The sequence below is a fragment of the Arvicola amphibius genome, chromosome 12, assembly GCF_903992535.2.
Source record: "Arvicola amphibius chromosome 12, mArvAmp1.2, whole genome shotgun sequence".
NCBI lineage: Eukaryota > Metazoa > Chordata > Mammalia > Rodentia > Cricetidae > Arvicola > Arvicola amphibius.
In genome coordinates, this window is record NC_052058.2 from 140,349,672 (window position 1) to 140,370,508 (window position 20,837).

The following is a 20,837-nucleotide window of genomic DNA, read 5'->3' on the forward strand; positions in this document are numbered from 1 at the left end:
GTCTGCAGTAAGAACTAGTTGCAGGATCATTTTGAGTCATACAAGTCAGCATTGTCTGTTTCCTTGAGTATTTTGGGTACCTACCCCAGATTTGGGTGTTACCATTCTATTTGGTTCCATACCTGCCTCCATCTGAACCTAGTAATTAGTAGTAAGGAACCTGCTTCCTCACCTGGTGATAAGTAATGTTTCCTTACCACATAGGAAAGAGCTTCTATATCTCTGCTAATATCAGAGTTTTTATGTAAGATATACAAGTTATATATTAGAAGGGTTCTTCTTTCCTCTTTAAAACAGGTTTCATGTAGCCCAGTCTGCCTTACGCTCACCACATAGCCAACGATAACCTTGAATTTCTAATCCCATGCCTCCACCTCTGGGATACTGGGATTACAAACCTCTTCCACCATGCCCCATTTAAACAGTGCTGGGAACTGAACCCAGGACTTCTCAAGTGGTAACAAGCATTCTACTAACTGAAGTACATTTCTAGCCAGTCCATTTTCCAAAAACAAAGTAAAAATTTTTTAAACACACGTTTCCTTCCTTGTCTTTGCTTCCTGGTAGACATTTTAATTTATGTATTTTTTTAAGCAGTCTTGGGGGTTTGAGCTAGGGCTTCACATATGCTAGGCAAGCACATTGCCACGTGACCTCATTGGTCAGCCTGTATCTGTGTACATTCCTAGCAGTACATAAAATCAAAGCAACAACAGCAGCAAATCAAAACCCTTACATCAAACCTTTAAGGAATCTGGAGGAGCCCATGACCATTGTATGCTGCAACAGAGATTACTCCAGAACAAGAGGATTTGAGAAAGGCACTGAAATTCAAAAGTCGGTCTATTCTGAATTTTGTCAAATTTTTATTTGAGCATAAGTAAAGTTTAAGTACTTTGGACTAGTGAATCAGGTAAAGGTGCTCTCTGCTTAGCTGAGGTGGTAGGAGATGCCTGACTCCCACAGCTGTCCTCTGGCCTTCGTATGAGCACCATAGCATGCACATACATGCACACAGTTGAACAATTTTTATAATTACGTTATCCTCTAGTTCTTCCTTAGCCATACAACCATCCTTCCATGAAAATGAGTCTTTTGTGTCTCTCCAGTACATGAAGTGCATCAGGAGCACTGTTTTTCATCACGTTCCCTTTCCGAGCGCACCATGGGGGAAGCAGGACCAGAAGGTCCTAGGGGGAGCCTCATCATCTCTCCTATACCTGCAATACCAACTGAGTCTGCCTAGTTGGTTAGCACCAAGGCGAGACTCCAGTCTAAACATCAAATGGAGAAAGCAGCCAGTATTTTCAGGGCACTCTCAATATCCAGGAGACATTTGGTTTCTTTGTGTGCACCGCCACGTGTATTTTTGAACCACAGTACGTGTCGTGTTGTCTGTCTTGTGTGGAATACTGAGGAAACAGAGTCCCTTTGACTTATGACAAGACTGGGCTGTGAACTTCTGTCTGATGCTCTCCAGCCAGCCAGCTGCTCTGTGCTTCGTTTCTAACATGGAATGGAAACCCCTCCACATGTGAGATACTCTCCCCAAAACTAACTTTGAAAAGTATGGGCAGACCAGACAGACATGACTTGGGCCTTTTAATATATAGTCAAAAATGGCATGTACATAGGTGTATGTACATAACATACATTAGGCTGTTCCTAAATTCTTGTTTTAGGTGTTGCCAGCATAGCTCCTGTGCTGGTAGTTTTTTGTCTTAACGTTTATTGACATGATTTCTGTGCAGAGGAATGCTCCTTCATGCCATCATGTCCCTTCTCCTAGAAGATGGAGCCAAGGCCATCCAGGGGCCACCTCAGGGAATGTGTATCCTCAAAGCAAAAGCAGTCCCAGTGGGAGGGTTTGAAGCAAATGACAGTATTGTTGGGCTGGCAGGTTTTTTTAAATAAGATATTTTTACACAGATACTGATTGCGTTATTGCATAACCTGAACCACGTCAACAGGTTCCAATTAAATTCTTTCTGTTTCTAGTTTCACTGATAACTCTCTCCTAAATAACTTCAATGAGTTAAGGACCAACTTAAAACTACGTTTTGTAAATCGATTTTTTTAGGGTTTTTTTTTTTCCTCTGATTTAACTTTTTCAATAAGTGTGCATAACGTGTATGCAAGTACACTTGCTGCCTGTAGGGACATGGTGCATTCGGGTACACTTGCTTGCGTGTGTATGATGCATCCGGGTATACTTGGCCTATGTGTGCATGGTGTGTGCAGGTACACATGAGTGTGTATGCATGTGCACAGGTGAATGCCAGAAGTGACAGTGCATGCCATGTATGATCCTCTAGTGATCTCCACCTTTATTATTATTAGTAGTAGTAGCAGCAGCAGTATCTTTACTACAAAGTCTCACTGAGCCCAGACATTGCTGTTTCAGTGTGGCTGACTGGCCAGGGAGCTCCAGGAGTCCTCCTGTCTCCAACTGTCCCAATACCCAGTTCTAGGACTACAGATGCACACAAGCAAGCCCACTGCTTTATGTGGCTGCCAGAAAACCAAACCCACCCTGTGTTTGTGAAACACCAAGCACTTTACCTACTGAGCTGTATCCCCAGCCCGAGTTTGGGTTCTTAATACCTATCTTTGTCCAAGGGGAAGTGCCTCTAGGACCCTCATAAATGATACACAGTGAATAGATTCTTTTTCTCAGTGGCCTAAGGCATGGTGCAGGTTGTTTCTTCAGAAATGTAAAACATCTTCCATCGGGCAGAAGGCATGCATCCACTGTACTTCTATGCTCCCCTCCATGCCCTAAGACTTGAAAGTAAGCCACAACTAGAAAATGTTGGACTGAGATGTTACTTTTAACATCTGGCTGATTTAATATAAAATATTTATGTGTCGTTGTCTCTGGCATGGGGCTTTCTGTGTAGGTGGTAGCAGATTTCCTGTGAGTTTCACAAGCTCCAGGGCCAGGATAGTTGCAATATGTACCCTCTGTGGCCACAGCAACAGGAAGGAGAGTTTCTTAACTATCTATTGGCTGCCACAGTGTAGGTGGAAGGTGGATCTATCCAAGGGGATGTCCTCCGCACCCCCAAAATGTTGCAAGTTCCCAGGAACTTGAATGGAACTGAGTAAGAATGGTGCTTTTAGGAATTGTGAGCATTGGGTTTTAGAGGCAGATTATCTCGTGCCTAGATGTCCTCTGGTCGGAATTGTTGCTTACAATACCCTGTGGGTAAAAACGGATATTTCGAGCATGACTGAGCTTATTAAGAGCCCCACAGTGCTTCCTCTGCTGGGGTTTAGAAATTTCAAAGGATTGGGGAGTGGGTGGAGGGGAGGATTATGGACATGCAATGTGGAGAGGGCAGGAGGATGGAAGTAACAGGTTTGTGATGTATCATTGTGCCCCCTGAGTGGCACCGGGCCAGTGGCCAGTGTGGGCTGAGGATTTAATTTAGGAGATACAGTGCAGGAGAATGTCCAGGTGTTGTTGGTGTAGACAAGCACCAAGGAAACTGCATCGGAGAAACTCATCTATTTGATCTGAGTTTGATGGAGAAGTTGTTTTGAAAGTTTCAGAATTAGAAAATAGAGGTAAATCTATTTCAAAATTCCCAGCGTTTTAAAAGAAGATGTGTAGGTTGTGTGTTTAAAGGGCTTGCGGTTTCAGGGGTGAGAAATGCTGCTTTTCTGGTATCTCAGTCCCTCTGTTCAATGGTTGGAAGCTTGAGCTTTGCCCCGCTCCAGTGGGTGAGTGCTGTGTCTTTCAGAGCATGGAATACCTGAGCCTCCCTTTCTTCTTCTGCCAAGTGAAGGTGTCCACTGCCTCCAGAGTCTTCTTTGTTCCAGAAGCCAAAGGCTCCTGGGCATTTGTTTCCTTAATGAAACCGATCAAAGTGATACAGCCCAGACTTCAGGTGGCCATTTCTCCTCTCGCCGAGGGAAGGAACCTAGGCCTTGAGAAGGGAGACCACTAAAGCCTCTTCCATTTTAGAAAGCTCTTCTTAGTAGAAGTTGCATGTACGGCTCCCACTGTAATGAGAGAGCATTCTTCAACCTTTACCTGGGTTCCTCTCATGTTTGCAAAGGTGGCTCTGTTCTCCATCTTCCTGGATCCGTTTCATCCTTTTTGTACTTCTAGCACTTGCTCTGTGAGTCAGACCCAAACACAACCTGAAGGATGTTGCAGACCAGTTTACAGGCTATGGCATCTGCACCCTAACCTCCAGGCCTCCTGCGGCAAGATAAGGATGCTCTGGGAAACCCAGCAGCAGCTCTTCTGACGCAAGTTTCAAGGAAGTTGCTACACGGCTTATTCTTCTGAAGGAAAGGGATAAATCTAGCTTTTTCAGATCCTTATTTTCAGGTTGAGCCCGGAATTTGCAAAACTTTTTTTTAGAAGAATATATGTGTGATAAAGATACTTTCTTAGGAGGGAAAAAGGGAGTTCACTAGTTTGGAAGTTGCACAGCATTTAAGGGTACTTGGCTCAAAAATTGATTTGGAGGACTGGATAAAATGCAAGCATGAGGAACTAAGTTCAAATCTCGAGCACCCATGAGAAAGCTAGATGTGGTTGTGCTCATTTATAATCCTAACCTGGTAGAGGAAGCAGACGGACGTTTCTCAGAGTTTGCTGATTGCGCGTGTGACCAGTCTTAGAGCTTTGGCTTCAGTGAGAGACCCTGCCGCAAAAGATAAGATAGAGAACAAAAGTAGAAGACATCCAGCATCACCCTCTTGCCCTCCACGTGCAGACATATGCACACACCATTCCTGCACATATACAACATGTGCACACACGCACACTTACATCTAAGTTGATTTATAAAATATGGTCATATATCTTAGGAGTTTCTGTACTTCAGTCCCTTCATGTAGCAATTAAACCTCCCATATCCTTGTCATTGCCAAACTTTTGTGGGATTATGGGTACCATTGTTGGAGCAATGACTACAATTTGGCCCTTTTCCATTTATGAACGTTTCTATTTTCACACAAGGATGAAATGAAAGAATGATTCTTGAATGCCCTTTCAAGTTCCAGCCTCATGTGTGCTTGGTGAACTGGCGCTGCCTGCATACTGGGTTTCGGTTTTTTAGAGATCGCCATTCTACCTGTTAATTTTCTTCAGCTCCCCACGACAGTTTCTGTGAACTGAGAAAACCAGCCAAGAGGATATTCTAGAGCTTTTCTGGAAGGTGATGAAAGGGTGTGTGTGAGGAGGGGAGCTGGGGTAAAGGTTCAAACAGGAAGGAAGCACAAAGTCACCCTTACCTCCCAGGGTGTGGCCTGCCCTGCCCTCAGCCCAGTGGGCTCAGGTAACTTTGCAGGACTGTACAGACTCCATACCTGTGTCTAAAAGACTGGAGTTTCCCCCAGTCTTCAGAAGGGTCTTGTTATACTTTGTTTCAGTCTCTAGCTCTTACATGCCCAGGATAATATTGGGTGGGTTTGAGCAATATAATACTCTTGGTAATTTGGACAACACTCTAGAGGGAGCCAGATAGCTGAGATCAGGAGATAATAGTTCAGAGACCAAATAAAAATTTACAGACATACGGTCCCTAATTAATTGGAAAAGGCAGAAGGAGCCTATCTCTGTTGGCATTTACACCTGAATAGCTCTGTCAGCTGGCATGCCACCCACTGTGCCTGTGTTGGCTCCCAGTCTGGACCCAACTTGACAAAAACAGCAGCAAAATAACAGAAAAGTCCTCAACTATTAATTTTTTTTTTAAAAGAGAGCATCTTGAACTTTGGATTCCTTCAGTGATTTTTTCCATCGTGTAAAATCCCATTTAAAAACAAAAACAAAACCCTGGTTGAGAAAATGATCATTTCCAGAATAATAATTGGATTCCTATTGCCAATATGGAACATCCGCACTTCTAACGCATTCCAGCAGAGTTGATACCTTTTGCCCTCAAGCAAATGCATTGCCTCTATCATCTCCTCTGTCACAAAACTCAGGAAAAATAAAAACCAGCAGAAGTCTGTGGAAATAACAAGTGTTGTTTTCCATGTGTGCGTGCGTGCGTGCGTGTGTGTGTGGTTTTTCAAGACAGGGTTTCTTTGTGTAACAGCCTTGTCCTGAAACTTGCTTTGTAGACCAGACTATCCTCCAACTCACAGAGATCCACCTGCCTCTGCCTCGTGCATACTGACATTAAATGTATGCGCCATCATGCCAAGGTAGCGTATGGGTGTGTGCATGTTTAAAGTTAGTTTTTGCAAAGATATTCCAAACATGGTATTTCAACGGTCACACTTTTCCCTAGGCACGTTTGGACTATCAGATAAGTTTGTACATTCCATGTATTTTTGCAGGTGCTAGCATTTTACAGGTTGTCCAAAACCCTGGTTCTCTTGAGTCTTATGTTAACCAGGATGTATAATTATCAGAAACAATTGTGTTCTGCCATCCTGGATAATTTAAAGGTCTAGCTGAATTTTTTTTTTATCATTGCTACATGCATGGTAATACAAGTATTTGGTAGGGAGTTGAACCCAGGGCCTTGAGCATGCTAGGCAAGCATCCTACCTAAGTCATACTCCCAGCCTAGTAAAAGAAATACTTTCACTGCAGGATGGAGCCAGCACGTTGATTAAACAGAAAAGCCAATGGTGGTGATTTACTGTAACACATATGCTAAAACAGCAGTTCTCATTCTGTGGGTCATGACCCCTTGGTGGTCATATATCAGATACATGAGGGACTGTGTTAAAGGGTCACAGTGTTAGGAAGGTTGAGAACCACAAATGTTTAGCAGTCCCAAAGCATTCCGTGAAGAAGGGGCGTAGCAGGACCACAGGAGTGGCAAGCAGAGGCTGTAAAGGAGCCGTCTGAAGGTTGCCTGTCCATAGCTGTTGATGTCTGTGCTGCATTTAAAGTTCCTTTTAAGAGCTGTAACCGAGCATCCTGGAAGTTCAGTTTTGTTAAGATTGTGGCTAACGATGTCAAAGTCATTTTAGTTCGTGTAAACCTCACTACGTTCACACAGAGACGGAATTACCTAAGACACATACGTTTCTGAGGTATTCTCATTTGTGGTGGTAATTTACTTCATATATGGGATTATGGTAGGGGTCGTTTCAATAGAATTTAAGCTGCATACTTGTGTATAGTGAAATAGTTAAGATTTCAGAAAGGGATGAATCTGGGGGCATTAAGCGGTATAAACAGGAAAATAAGAAAAGCTGCAATAAAAATAAACCAGCTTCATAATTAGTCACAGAACTGAGGTGAGGCACCTGTTTTCCCTTCTGATGGCTCACAAGGAAGGAAAGTAGACTGTGAACTCTTTTTTTTCCTTGTTGTTAATGGAGACGTGCTTCTCTTGGGGCAGTATGAAATGAGATATGACAGTTAGCAGAAGCGCTGTTCCAAAGAAGATTCTGGGAATGGTTTTTGCCAAGCTGGGGCTAGGCCGCGTTAGAGCAACTGATGTTACTGTTTATGGGAGCGAAGTGAGTAGGTGATACGTGCCCATGTACACGTAGCCTCTGAATTCCATGGGTAGTCTGTAAGCACGGTTATCTTACACATTCATTAGTCTCTCAGCAAATGCTCTTGCTTTTCACAACAGAATTCGTCACAAGGCTTGTGTGCTTCAGTTCTAAGTAGTAGTTTCCCTATGGGTGGCACTGTTCATTATCTTGACATAAGCATTTATGTGTATAGAGGGGCTTTTTGCTCGGGCTATTAAAACGCTGTACCTTTTGGACAAGTAATTCCACTGAAATCAAGATGAAGAGGTGACATAGGCTCACTCACAGCTCGAAGGCACTGAGTTTCTGGGGTGTGTGTAGTGCTGAATTCACACCATTGATACAGATCTCTGGAGCATCACCAGGTAGGTGTGTGATTGCCCAAAAATAGGCTCAACCGCTCAATTTAAGAGTTGTAGCCTCAGCAACAATGCTTGAGGCCTCCCCTATGAGCCCAGCCTTCACTTGATCATAGGAACCCCCAGGTTGCCCCTATGGGACACAGGCCTGCCTTGTTAGGAAGTGAGCAGCATTTAGGAGCCCACAATACTTCGCATAACTCTGTGTACAGTAACGGGGACTGGAAATGGGGCCGTAAGCACGAACAAGCAGACGAGTTATAAATATAGAATACTCTCTTCAATTCCACTGTAGTTAGTCATGGGGAGACAGTGTGAGTTTTATAAACTTATAAGGAATATACAAACAGTTCCAAATTTAAAATAACTTAGAGTAATTTTTAAGTGTGTGAAGGGTATATTTTTCCATCTTGTCCATTTAAGCATGTGTGACAGGCAGTCATAAGTGATCTGCGTCTTTTATGTGCTCAAGCCTGCTGCTCGGGACTGCAAGAGAGTCGGCGCTCTGCTGAGACTTCTTGTTTTTCTCCCTCTTTCAAGACATAAAAACTGTGTGTGTGCTGTGAGCTTTGTGGGAGAGAGAGACTCTCCAGCCATGAAGCAGCCCTGCTCTGTTGACCAAGGCTCATCAGCTTGGGGGTTCCTCCTGTCCTGACCCCAGTGCCAGCCTCCTCGGGTTTCATTTCTTGCCTATGCTTTTGAAATCTATATGTAGGGTTTGAAATGGGTGGAGAATCATATTTTAGATGATCTGAAAGGTCTCTGCAGCAGGTGTGAAGACATAATGCTGATAAAGGAGCATAAGGTTGAGGTTCTCCCCCACCAAAGCCTTCTTTTTTACTGTTGGCCGTTTCTCCTTTCCTTCCCTCTCTGCCATCTCTGCAAACCTTCTGGGGTGCAGTTTCAGTATCCGTTTGTCAGGAATTTCTACAGAGACCAAACGCACATGTTTATGCATTCGATTCTCTGTCAGTGGTACAGGTAGCATGCGGAGCAGAGAAGAGAAGGACGCCACACCGCGGGTGACCCATTCCTCCCCAGAGGAAGCCACTGTGACAGTTCTATCCATAAAGGAATGACACAAGTTATTGTGGCTAGAGTTACAGACCCTTCCTTTAAGTAAACCCGAAGATTCTGGGGGTGCAGATAGACCCTTCTCGGGCAGTGGTCTTTTCTGGACCCCAGTGTCCACCATCCTTGTCTTTGACTTCTTTGCCCTTTTAAAACTTGTCAATGTTTCTAGCATTTCTAATCAGAGTACCTGTGATGTTATCACCACACATTAATAAGAAGCCTCACTTTCCCACTGTGTGAATCATGAAAGCCCAAATGCATGAACCACAGTCGAAGGAAGGAAGTACTCATAGATGCCACACCAAGGGTGAACCTTGGAGGCATTGTGTAAAATGGAAGGAGGAAGTCACAGGACCTATTTGGTTCCATTATGTAAAATGCTCCTGGCAGGCAAATCAGTGAAGACAAGAGTAAGGTTGGTCATTGCCCAGCACTAGGGAGAGGTTAGGATGGTGGTTATGGTTTCTTGGGAACAATGAAAATATTCTAACATTGATTGTGGTAGTATTTGCACAACTCAACGAAGGCACTTAAAACCACTAGATTTTTCTGCTTTGAATTATAAAATAATGTGAATTATATATCAGTAGAGAGCAGAGATTAAAAATGTGCAGGAAGTAAAAGGCATTTTCGTAGTGCACAGTGAGCAGAAAAGCCGCTGAGCCCTTTCTGCTTTCTTGGCCTTTGTTGTTCATTGAAATTTTCTGCTCTCCATCTTTGGGTCAGCAGCACCTCTGTCTTCACTCTTCCTGCCCAGCTTTCTGGCTTACGATGCTATTTATAACTTTCCTCCTTCGGGCTTCTTTGTTACCCCCTCTTGCAGTGTTTGTTTTCCTATTTTCTCAATACTCTGCCCAGCACCGCTTGGTTCCTGAGGCTTTGGTGATCCCGTGGGCATTGTCAGTAGGCGATTGTTTCTTTTGCTCATTAATGAAACGTTCACAGATGCTTCCGCAGCTGAACTTTGTGGCTTACCTTCTGTCCTGGACTGCGAGATGCTGCTGCGCTATTTTCTCGGCGCGTTCCAACTGTGCTCTCTCAAGGGGAGACACACTGAACTGTTCCCCCACTTTAGAAATTTCGTTGGGGGAGATGCACACTTGCCACAACGTGTGTGTGGAGGTCAGAACTATTTGTGGCAGTTGATTCTCTCCGTCCACCATGTGACCTCCAGGGATCAGACAGGCACCAGAATGACATCCAGTGCCTTTACTTCTGTGCTATCTCACTGGCCCTGACGAAAATTTTCTTTTCTTCCATAAAGTTTCAATCTTACTGAACCTGTGTGAATGGACTAAGAGAATGCTTCTGTGTTGTGAATGGGTTTTAAAGCTTGGTAAGTAGTTCTTGAGTATGGCATGAGCTATGACTGAGCAAAGCCCTTGAAAAGAGGCCATATGAGCATTTGAAAGTCTGAGCCTGATAGAGCAGCACTATTAAGTAAACTTCATTGGATAGAACTGACTCTGAGGGACCCTGTACCCTTTTTGGATCTTATTGGTCTGGTTCCATGCTAACACAGTAATTTCATATCAGATAAGCCATGTTCATTGTGCATCTTCCAGTAGAGAAACTTCTGCTTCAGTGTATAACTTGGCAATGACCCTTGCAAATAGCAACAGGATCCAGCCTTGTGTGCAGGCATGGTGGCATACACCTTTAATCCCAGTACTCTGGGAACAGAGGCAGGAAGAACCCTGAGTTTGAGGCCAGCCTGGTCTATCTAGCAAGTTCCAGAATAGCAAGGGCTACACAGAGAAACCCTGTCTTTTAAAGAAAAAAAATCGCAGCCTTTTAAATTTGTCATGGAAAAATGTCCTCGAGACTCCCATTGGCTGCAACTCAATAAACAGAGAAATAGATGAGTTGGTACATGTTATCTCTTTATTATCATTTGGGTGCTGGCCCCTTTTCCAGCTATGTGTTTCCTTGGTTTTGTCCTTCAGACTGAGGGACGTACCTCAGAGAGTAGGAAATGGTGATAGGACTTGTGGTTTATTTCTTCCTGATGGGTGTGTGCTTAAAAAGAAAAGTAGCGTGAAAGCATCCCCTAGAACATGCCTTTCAGACAGCAGAAATGCATAGAGATGCCACCATACCACCATGGGGGACATATGGGAAGGCTACCATCATTGCCTGGGGACTCTGGATGTGATGTCCAGCCTGAAGCCCAGCAGCCTGATGCCCTTGCATGAGGTATTTAATCTCTCAGTTGTCTCCAATTTGGTCATCTACAAGTGAATGATTTCTACCCTGTGTGATTGTCAGGGGGATTAAATAACGTATATAAATAACATGCCTAAAGTATCATCGGGCATATTGGAAATAACACTGAAAGTTAACTCTGTATTAATAAGCAGACTTGTATTTCGCCTCTGTGGTATAAATTACATTTATGCAAGAGAGACTCAATTAGCTATTATGGTAAGGATGACCTGGGAATTTTCAGTGATTAGAAGCTCAGAACGAGGCCACTGAGTATGCACGTGCCCTTGCTTTTCAGACCTGAGTCTGATTAAGTTGCCTTGGGCATGGAAGACCAGAGTTGGTCCTTCAGTCTCAGCATATTCTACACTGTTGAAACTGCTTCTGTGCTGTTCGAATGGGGTTGTATGTACGGTCAAGAGAGCAGCATGCGCCCCCACGTGCCAGACCTTCATTAAGCACCTGGGGAGTGTGCTCTACAAGAAGGACTCTTTGCGTGGGGGAACCAGTTCAAGATCGGTGCTGTCTAATCATTGAGGGGCACTGCCTGGAAAGCAGTGGGCTTCTTTAGTGTTGCTTGAAAGCACTGTGTAGGGCTTTGTAGAGGTATCTGGAGTTAAGATGGGGACCTACCTGTAAACTTCCTTGTGACTCTGGCTTTCTGTGACTTGCTGCCTAGAAAGCAAAACTTTGAAGGTTGGGGAGAGCAGAGAACAAAGCCAGAAAGGAGTAGTAGGGAAAAACAATGTGTGACTTGTTACCCCCTCTACATACACCTCAAGAGTCGAGAAATTCCCCGAGTCTAGTTGCAGTGTCTAGGGGTCTTCGTGGTATGAAGCCAGCCAGCCCAAACTGAGTGGAGAACCCTTTGAAAGTCAATAAGGAGAGCTCTCATGGCTAGCATGCAAACAGATCAGAAAAGCATCTGTGGTCCTGCTAACCAGCTTGGGATGCACCAGGAGTGTTCTCCACAAGTGCGCTTTTTCTCTGGAAGGCCTTGATCTGTTACAGCCTTTCAGTTCAAATAGAAACGGAAGTATTTTGGATTCTGACTTAAAATGACATCTCCGTTGGACCTGCCTTCAGTCCCTCCAGAAAAGGAGGTGTTTCGTTTGGTTTGGTTTGGTTTTTGGCATTAGATAGAGAATACTGTTGCCAGTGTGATTTTCTGCATGAACTTTTCAGACACTGGTTGCCACGTGAATGTTCTTCTGCTGTGTAACTGGCTGGATAGCGGCTACAATCCTCCAGTCAGACACTTGCTTCAGCATTTTTTGAAAGTCTGGGTGCCTTCTAAGCAGTGAGGTGGCGGGGTTCTCCATTAGACACTGCAAGGACCGTAAACTTGTTAAGTTCTTGTCTTCCTTTTGAAGAAAGCGTTCTCTTTGCTCCTTGTCCTTATTCTCTGTCTCTTGTGTCTCCCTCCCCTCTGTGTATAATAGCACTATTTAGTTTTGCTTTATGATTTAAGCCTTTCCACTGAGCCCGCAGACCTTGCTAGATGCAGTTCAGTGGCTGTCGGAGCCTGAGAAACTTTGATCACCAGTGCTTCATTCCTCTTTTGATGGATCCTTGTCTTACTTGACATGCCTGATGGTAGATAATTTGTAAAGAAAATACATTTATTTTTCATACTTCCGGAGACTGAGAAGTTCAAGAACATGGTGTCAGCCTCTAATGAGGACCTTCCTGCTGCATGGTGGCGTGGCCAAGGCATCACATACTGAGCTTGCCTGCTTCTCCTTATGATAAAGCCACTACTGTCCTAATGATGTCCCATCCTTATTAGCATCTAATGCTAATGCTCTCCAAAGAACCTACCCCCAACATACAAATTTTAGTTAGATGTCTTAATCACTACAATCAACAGCCAAAATGCAACATAATTTCCAGAGATGCATTCAAGTCATAGTGATATCTTTGGGGTGATAGGATTGGGAAGAACAATGTGAGGAGAGATGATAGGAGGGCAGAATGAAGACTATTTTATAAATTGAGAGCATTTGATGCACTTGTAAGGGTGCTGGGTAGACACAGCACAGGTCCCAGCCAGGATGTCTCCTCCATATGTCCACCATGGGCCCATGCCCCTTCTCTACAGTCAAGCACAGTTCCTGCCCATAAAGACATTTGTTCTTTGGGAACTACAACTTCCAACCAAACTGCAAGGAATCCTGAGTTCCTGGCCCATCTCTCCCTTCCATGGAAGGCAGCAAGGCATGATGCAGGCATCATGAGAAGCCTCTTCGCTGGTTAATTTGAGGACCAAACAGAAAGTGTTGTCCAACCGTGGTTAAATTCTGTCCCTTGGCCCTTGGCACCCTGGTTGAGTCTGAGAACTCTGCAAACACATTATTATTAGGAGACCGGGGAGATGGCTGTGCAGTTGTTCGCACTGGTTGCCCTTGCAGAAGACCCAGGTCAGGTTCCTAGCTCTAACATGGTTGGTTCACACTCATCTGTAACTCTGGTTCCAGGGGATCTCACACCCTCTTCTAACCCCTGGGCACCAGACATGAATGTGGTACACATGTATGCATGCAGGCAAAACACCCATTCACATAAAATAAAGTGCATATGTCTCTAAAAACAAATGCATTATTATCTGTTGGGTAATATTACTTAAAGGTGTGTTCCTTTTGTTTATGCTTGCATCTGTTTAACTCTGTAGAGCTGTGATTCTTTGCCTGTCTAAAGCACCTGATGGTCTAATAAAGAGCTGAATAGCTAATAACGAGGCAGGAGCAAGGATAGGTGGGGCGGGCAGGCAGAGAGTATAACTAGGAGGAGAAATCTGGGAAGAGAGGAGGAGCAAAGAGAGAGCAAGGGGCCAGCCACATAGCGAGTGAAAAAAGAAGTAAGAAAAAGAAAAAGCCCAGAGGTAAAAAGTAGTCAGAATAATTTAAGCAAAGCTGAATAGCAGCAAGCCAAGCTTAAGGCTGGGCACTCATTAAAAATAATAATGTTGATAAAAATAAATAAATCTCCATGTGTGATTTTTATTTGGGAACTGGGTGGTAAGCCCCCCACCCCACCCCCCCCCCAAGAATAAAAAGAGCAAAACAGTCAACAACAGTTAACATTCTGATCCTGAGTATTTTAAGTGCTCGTGCTTTGGAAGGAGCCAGATTGGCTCCCAACTAAATCTATGGGAGAAGAAGAAAGGGAAGGAGAGAGGACAGATGATGGAGGAGTCTGCATTTTTAGCTACTGGGCAGGATGCCTCCAAGGTCGGCCGCTGGTCCATTCAAGGCTTATCTGCACTCTCTCCCGTAGAATGCTTGGTTGTAGTAAAGAAGCAAGAAAGGCTTCTTCGGAACTAGACGGCCAGGTCCTGTGTAGACAGGACTTAAGGGCACGGTTTTGAGCCTGGGGAACCCTCTGGAAGCCCTAGGAGCAGGGTTCCAATGAATGTGTGGATTCTTTCCCAGAGGGACTTGCAGGCTGATACAAAAGTAGCTTTTTAACCCCAAACTAGAGTTTGGACTACAGCTGTGTTGGATGTTCGGTGGTGCCGTACTCCCTGTGGGCTCCAACAGCGCTCACAGCACCTGTTCACTGCTGCCCACTCCCTAGGCTCTACTTCCCTCCTGTTAGACAGTTTCTGTTACCTTCTTCTTTCCGTGTTCAACTCGGAAGCTTTAACTTCAACATCCTCAGGCCAGCTCTGTCCCTCAGCAGTTACTTGGGTTAAAATAAATTGGGCAGTAAAAACTGTGTTGCCAAGGGACCCCTCTTTCCCTTATGAAAAGTTGAGATGCCCATCTTCTGGCAAAGAACGTTAGCATCTGTACTTTGAGATACAGTTTCTTAGAGCTTGCAGTCAGTAAAGAATTTACTGACACAAGCAAACAGGTTAAAAAGAAATCAGAATTTAGTAAATGCAAGGATTCTGGGGAAAAAGAGAGTCAGAGGTTGGTGTGCAAGACTCCATTTTTGTCTCCTAAAGAAATATGAAGAGAAGGAGTTTTAAAATATGCGCACTGACTCTGAACTTGTCTGTCTGGTCATTGACACAGGACGTGTTGTGGCTTTTGGGGGCTGTTTCAATAAGTTTTTGTTTTTATTGTTATCCCTGTACAAATGAATTCCAAGGAATAGAATGGTCTCATGAGCAAAATGAATTTGCTTTCCTGTGTGCATTAGTGTACAGCAGCTTCCGTTTTCTCTGTTTAAGGTCGAGCTGCCCTTTTAACCATGCCCATGAGCTCCTCCTCGGGAGCTGGGGAAGAGGTCCCCTCCTTTCCCCTATAGTGCTGTAATTGGAAATTTGGTTACTGCACTAAATTTTAAGTTTGGCACTCATGTAGAGCAGCCATCCATCTGCTGGCGAGACGCGCTGCCCTGGGCTTTTCAAGAAATCCCTTAATAGTCCTGAACACTAATAATATTTATATACATCGAGATGAGACAAAATTTACAGCAGGCTTCTGAGGCTGGCTCCAGGGCTCTCTAATCCCGAACGTTCCTGTGTTCTCTTGCTGCCTCCTGGATCCTGTTTGCTAGAGAGAGGAACCACCACTTTCTTCCCGGTAGCCACCACAGATTTCTGGAGTCTGTCCTCTATCTTCTTCTCTTCCTCTGCATACCCCTTTGCTATCCCCCTATAGCATCTTGGATGTGCATTTGTTCGCAGTCGGCCCCACTCAGTGTTAAGGAGTCCATTGATCTGGCATCTGCTTTAAAAAATAGTTTCATCTGTAAGGACAGTGTTCTAACTTTACTCTTCTTGGTTGGGACAAAGTTCCCATCAAAGGCATGGAATAGGACTCAACACGTTCTCTTTGTTCGTTCGTTCCTTCCTTCCTTCCTTCCTTCCTTCCTTCCTTCCTTCCTTCCTTCCTTCCTTCCTTCCTTTCTAGATTTATTCATTTATTTTGTATTCAGTGTTCTGTCTGCATGTCAGAAGAGGGCACCAGACTTCATTACAGATGGTTGTGAGCCACCATGTGGTTGCCGGGAATTGAACTCAGGACCTTTGGAAGAGCAGGCAATGCTCTTAACCACTGAGCCATCTCTCCATCCCTATTCCCCTGTTTTTATATGATAGAGGCTTTTCTACTACAAAGCCATTTGACCTTACTCTCTTTTTGATGTGTCATTTCCGTTCCTGTGTAATTAAGTAAGAGGTCCATGAGTTGACATTTAGTCCTGTTAATAATCTCTGATGATAGTGGTGGGATTCCTAATCTGTTTTCCCTCCTCTCACATCACAGAGCATGGTGGTGGTGGATGGTAGGATGGTTCTACCAGGGAGGCTATAGCTAGTGAGACTGAACTTTGTGGATGTGTTACTCTGTGTGCGCCATAGAGGGATGGCATAATCGGCAGCAGATTCCTTTCCTCTGGTCATTCTAATGTCTGCCCACTGTGGTCGTCACACCACATTGACAGCCTGACGGCTTTCTAGGATGAAAACCCCTGCCTAATATCCACCAGTCGGTTGCCTGTGGTGCCTCCCTGAGCCGACCCCATTCTATTCCCAACAGCATCCCAGCCCGTGTTTACATGGAGACCCTCTGAGGAGTGGTCTTGATGCTCCGTCCCACCATCCTTCTGCTTTTCAGTGCCAGTGTTACCATCTCTGACACTCAGCGCATTAGGAACACCATGTGCCTCTACTCCTCCCCGCTTCCCTGCTGTGCTGTGCTGTCCTTTCCTTGAGCTCAGGGACTGCCACTGACCAGGGTATACAGTTGCCTGGCACACAGGTGTAGCGTACATCCAGTCAATACTCGGTGGATAAATAAGTGCAGAATGGATCAATTCACTTCTGTTGCTGATGGATTATAAACTGAAATCAACACAAACACCTTCAGTGTTCGTTTAGACCTCAAACCTTGATGTAACCTATGCAACATGTATATTTAATTAAATAATAAATCTATATCATCTTCAACTATGTCATCTTTGAGTGAAAGAATCAGTAATAGTGTGTGAAGCTAAAGACATGGTAGGCTAAAAAAGTGAAATCCATTTTACCGTCTTCAAGATCATTGCTATGGCAGGCAGTGTCTATTCCAGCATTAGGGGCTCCTGCAGCATGTTTTCTTCCCGTGTGACCAGAGATAATTAACTCCTGCTTATTTGTGGGCTAGAGTGGACGTTCTAAAATAGCCAGACACTTGTTTTCATAAAGAAATGTCATAAGCCAGCTGAGAAGGCTTTCCTTCTCTGGTGCATGGCTTTAAATGAAGGTCTTATTTGTGGGTAGTTCAGTTGTATGTGATAGATAGAAGTTGGTTACCTGGAGAAGTTCAAAGGTCAACATCCCAGTGAGAAGTCTAGATCAGTGACTCCTCAATCTTCTTAATGCTGCGACCCTTTAATATGCAGCTCTTCGTGTTGTGGCGACCCCACTTCATAAACTGTAGTTTTGTTATGAATCGTGATGTAAATATATAGGATACGCAGGATATCTGATAGGCGATTTCCCCCAAAGGAATCAGGATCCACAGGCTGTCAGCTGCTGGTCTAGAGCCTCCACCATCGTGAGAGGCCAAGTTCCTTTGATCTCACACCTCCATGTGTTACCTCATGGTCCGAGATGGCTGCATGAATATCTACGCATTATGTCTGTGTTGCAGCCAGCAAGGAAGATGAAGGTCCGTGTCTTGTTTTTTTTTTTTTAAGGCATGTTCCAGTAAAAAAAATTGGCTTATATCCCATCGCACAGAACTTCAGACGCACAACCGTACTCTAGCCTTAGTGGAGTCTGGAAGGCATAGGGATGACAGACAGTATGCTCAGTGAAATATCTAAAACTTCTGCAGGGGGAATAACGGGAGGAGGGGGTGCCCTGATGCTCCTGCAGGGGGAATAACGGGAGGAGGGGGGTGCCCTGATGCTTCTGCAGGGGGATGTCTTTCGAGAAGAATGCAAGGATTACTTATGCCTTGGCAGTGCCATGAGAACGCCTTGGTTTTCTTACTAGGTGATGCTGCTGACTGAAGTGTTGACATTCTGGTGCCTGTTTTTAGATGCAATGACACAGGAACTCTTGGATGTGGCTAATAGCTGTGTAGACCTGTGATTGCTGGGGTTTGGGTTCGTTTGCTTTAGTTTTTGTTTTTAGTGTGTATTTTTTTATAAGAAAAAAATGGAATTTTGACTCATTGGTACATCTCAGTTAAAAAAAATAGTTTTATAGTGTTTTCCAATGATCCCCCCCCCCCCGCAACATATGATGCTAACCATATTTCGTGCTTTGTTGAATATACCTTGTTCATGAGTAAGGCTCTCAGGCCATGCTATGTGCTCATGACAATGTATTTATGGAATCATACAGCAGAGCATCTGTTTGGGGATGTGGATGGTGGATCTGTGGTCCCTGGGTTCTACCATCCTGTGCCATCTGATCAAACGACTTGCTTGTGGTTGGAAGGTTGTGCAGTGCAGAGAAGCTGCTGGTACACGCCGACACAGGCATTACCAAAGACACTGTGATGCCTCGATTGTGGCTTAATCCTCCTTCAGAGTAAATGAGCACCTCTCTGCATATCCTTGGTTTCTTTTTCCGGATTTCAGAAGCGGGAGACCACGGTCACACATTGGCACACGGTGAAGTGTGTGGCTGTAGTTCGCTGTGACCTAGACATTTTGATCGGTCTCATGTTGGATTAGCTGCTTTTCTGTTGCTCTGATAACATGTCCTCAGAGAGAGTAAGTTAGAGAGGAAAGGGTCTGTTTTGGCCTTACAGCTCCGGACGGGATGGAGTCCATCATGGCGGGGAAGGCATGGTGTCAGCACCATGAGGCACGCTTGTCATGCAGGAAACACAAAGTGAGCACATTTCACACACACACACACACACACACACACACACACACACACACGAAACAGAGAAACCCTGACCCCCAGCAAAGTACTTCTTCTAGCAGGGCGCTCCTCCTAAAGGTTTCATAACCTTCCCAACAGGCCACCAACTAGGGGCTCATTACTCAGATCCATGAGCATGTGTGGGACATTGCTTCTACAAACTTTCATACTTGTTATGCCTCCTCTCTAAATCACTGCGGGGGAGGGGAGTGGAATATATTCCAGACAGCATTTTGTATGTGATTCAAGCATTTACGAGGGCTGGAGAGCCCTCGTATAGTGCTGGTTACCCATATGGTCTCTATTTCTCTCTGTTCGCCTGTGCCACGGGCTCCCTTTTAATGGGCATAGTCATCCCATTTTACAGATGAGAAAAGGGAAGGTCAGGGTTGTTAGAAGTTAATGGTTCATCCCATAGCAAATCGGTTCATGAGAGAGAAATGACTTGGGTTGTGCTGTGTCCTCTCCCAGTGTGGGATTCACAGATGGCACTATCTGTACAGATTTCAGAGAAAGTGTGGCTTTCCTAGCCTGACCCTGGGACACCATTTAGTGCTGGTGGTGGCAGCAGATGACCCGGGGTGGCTATGTAGCCCTTCTCACCGACCTCTTCCCCTGTTCCCACAGTGTGCCCAAGCGTGTGCGGAAAGCGAGCCTGCACTGAGAACAATGAATGCTGCCACCCAGAGTGCCTAGGCAGCTGCCATACGCCCGACGACAACACCACCTGTGTGGCCTGCCGGCACTACTACTACAAAGGCGTGTGTGTGCCTGCCTGCCCGCCTGGCACCTACAGGTTCGAGGGCTGGCGCTGTGTGGACCGCGATTTCTGCGCCAACATCCCCAACGCCGAGAGCAGCGACTCCGATGGCTTTGTCATCCACGACGGCGAGTGCATGCAAGAGTGTCCCTCAGGCTTCATCCGCAACAGCACCCAGAGGTCAGTGACTCTTGTCCCCGGATCCAGGAGTGCTGTGTTGCATAGTCCATGAGGGTTGGAACCACCCAGAGGTTTATCCGATGGGGCTCCCGGAGGGCACTAGCTGAGCTTATTTTAGTGAGATGGTCTGTTTTCGTATTTTGTTGACTGGCTTTGTTTTCTTTAGAAGTGCCTTGCTAGCACTAGAGAGAGAACTAGCAGGGCGGTGGGTATGCAGGAGGCAGAGGCAAACGGATCTCTGTGAGTTCGAGGGTAGCCTGGTCTACAATAGCTAGTTCCAGAAGAGACTTGAAAGCTACACAGAGAAACCCTGTCTTGAAAAACATGGGTGGATGGATGATAGATAGATAGATAGATAGATAGATAGATAGATAGATAGATAGATAGATAGATAGATAGATAGAATTAGCCTGCTGGCAAGGTGTCAGACGGATGGATGATAGATAGATAGACAGACAGACAGACAGACAGACAGACAGACAGACAGACAGACAGATAGATAGATAGATTGATAGATTGATTGATAGATTGATAGATAGATAGATAGAAAAAAAGAAAGAATGAATTAGCCGCTATCCAGGTGTCCAGATAGCCTTGCTCCCTGTGCACCTGCAGAGCTGAAGTCTGAGAGGTAGCAACTGTTAACTACAGACACTCCTCCCTGGCTTGCCCGGTGAGAGCTTTGACACTGTGAGAGGGAAGGAGGAAGACAAGACCTCACCGGCACTTGTGCAGCCCAGGGACAGGTCTCCACTCCTCCGTAGACGCCTGATCTCTAGACATGAACTAGCAGTCAGGTCAGCCATGTTTCCTGCCAGACCTCCTTCCTCTAAGCCCTGCCCCTTTGGTGGCCGCTCTCTTTCCGTCCTGGACGCTGAGGCTTCGCCGAGGAAACAGAGATGTTCCTACTGAACAAGTGTTCTGTCCACAAACGTGCCAGGGGCTAGGGTTCTTGAAAACAGGGTTTATAACT

At 45.1% G+C, this 20,837-nt stretch overlaps 1 protein-coding gene across 1 annotated transcript in view; it reads left to right on the top strand.

Annotated features, from left to right (window-relative positions):
* Igf1r (insulin like growth factor 1 receptor) overlaps positions 1-20,837 on the top strand; it is a 278,425-nt gene that overhangs the window by 193,132 nt on the left and 64,456 nt on the right. Inside the window, exon 3 of the mRNA XM_038313638.1 lies at positions 19,552-19,864. Within this exon, the coding sequence (XP_038169566.1) occupies positions 19,552-19,864 (313 nt within the window). The remainder of the gene's footprint in view (positions 1-19,551; positions 19,865-20,837) is intronic.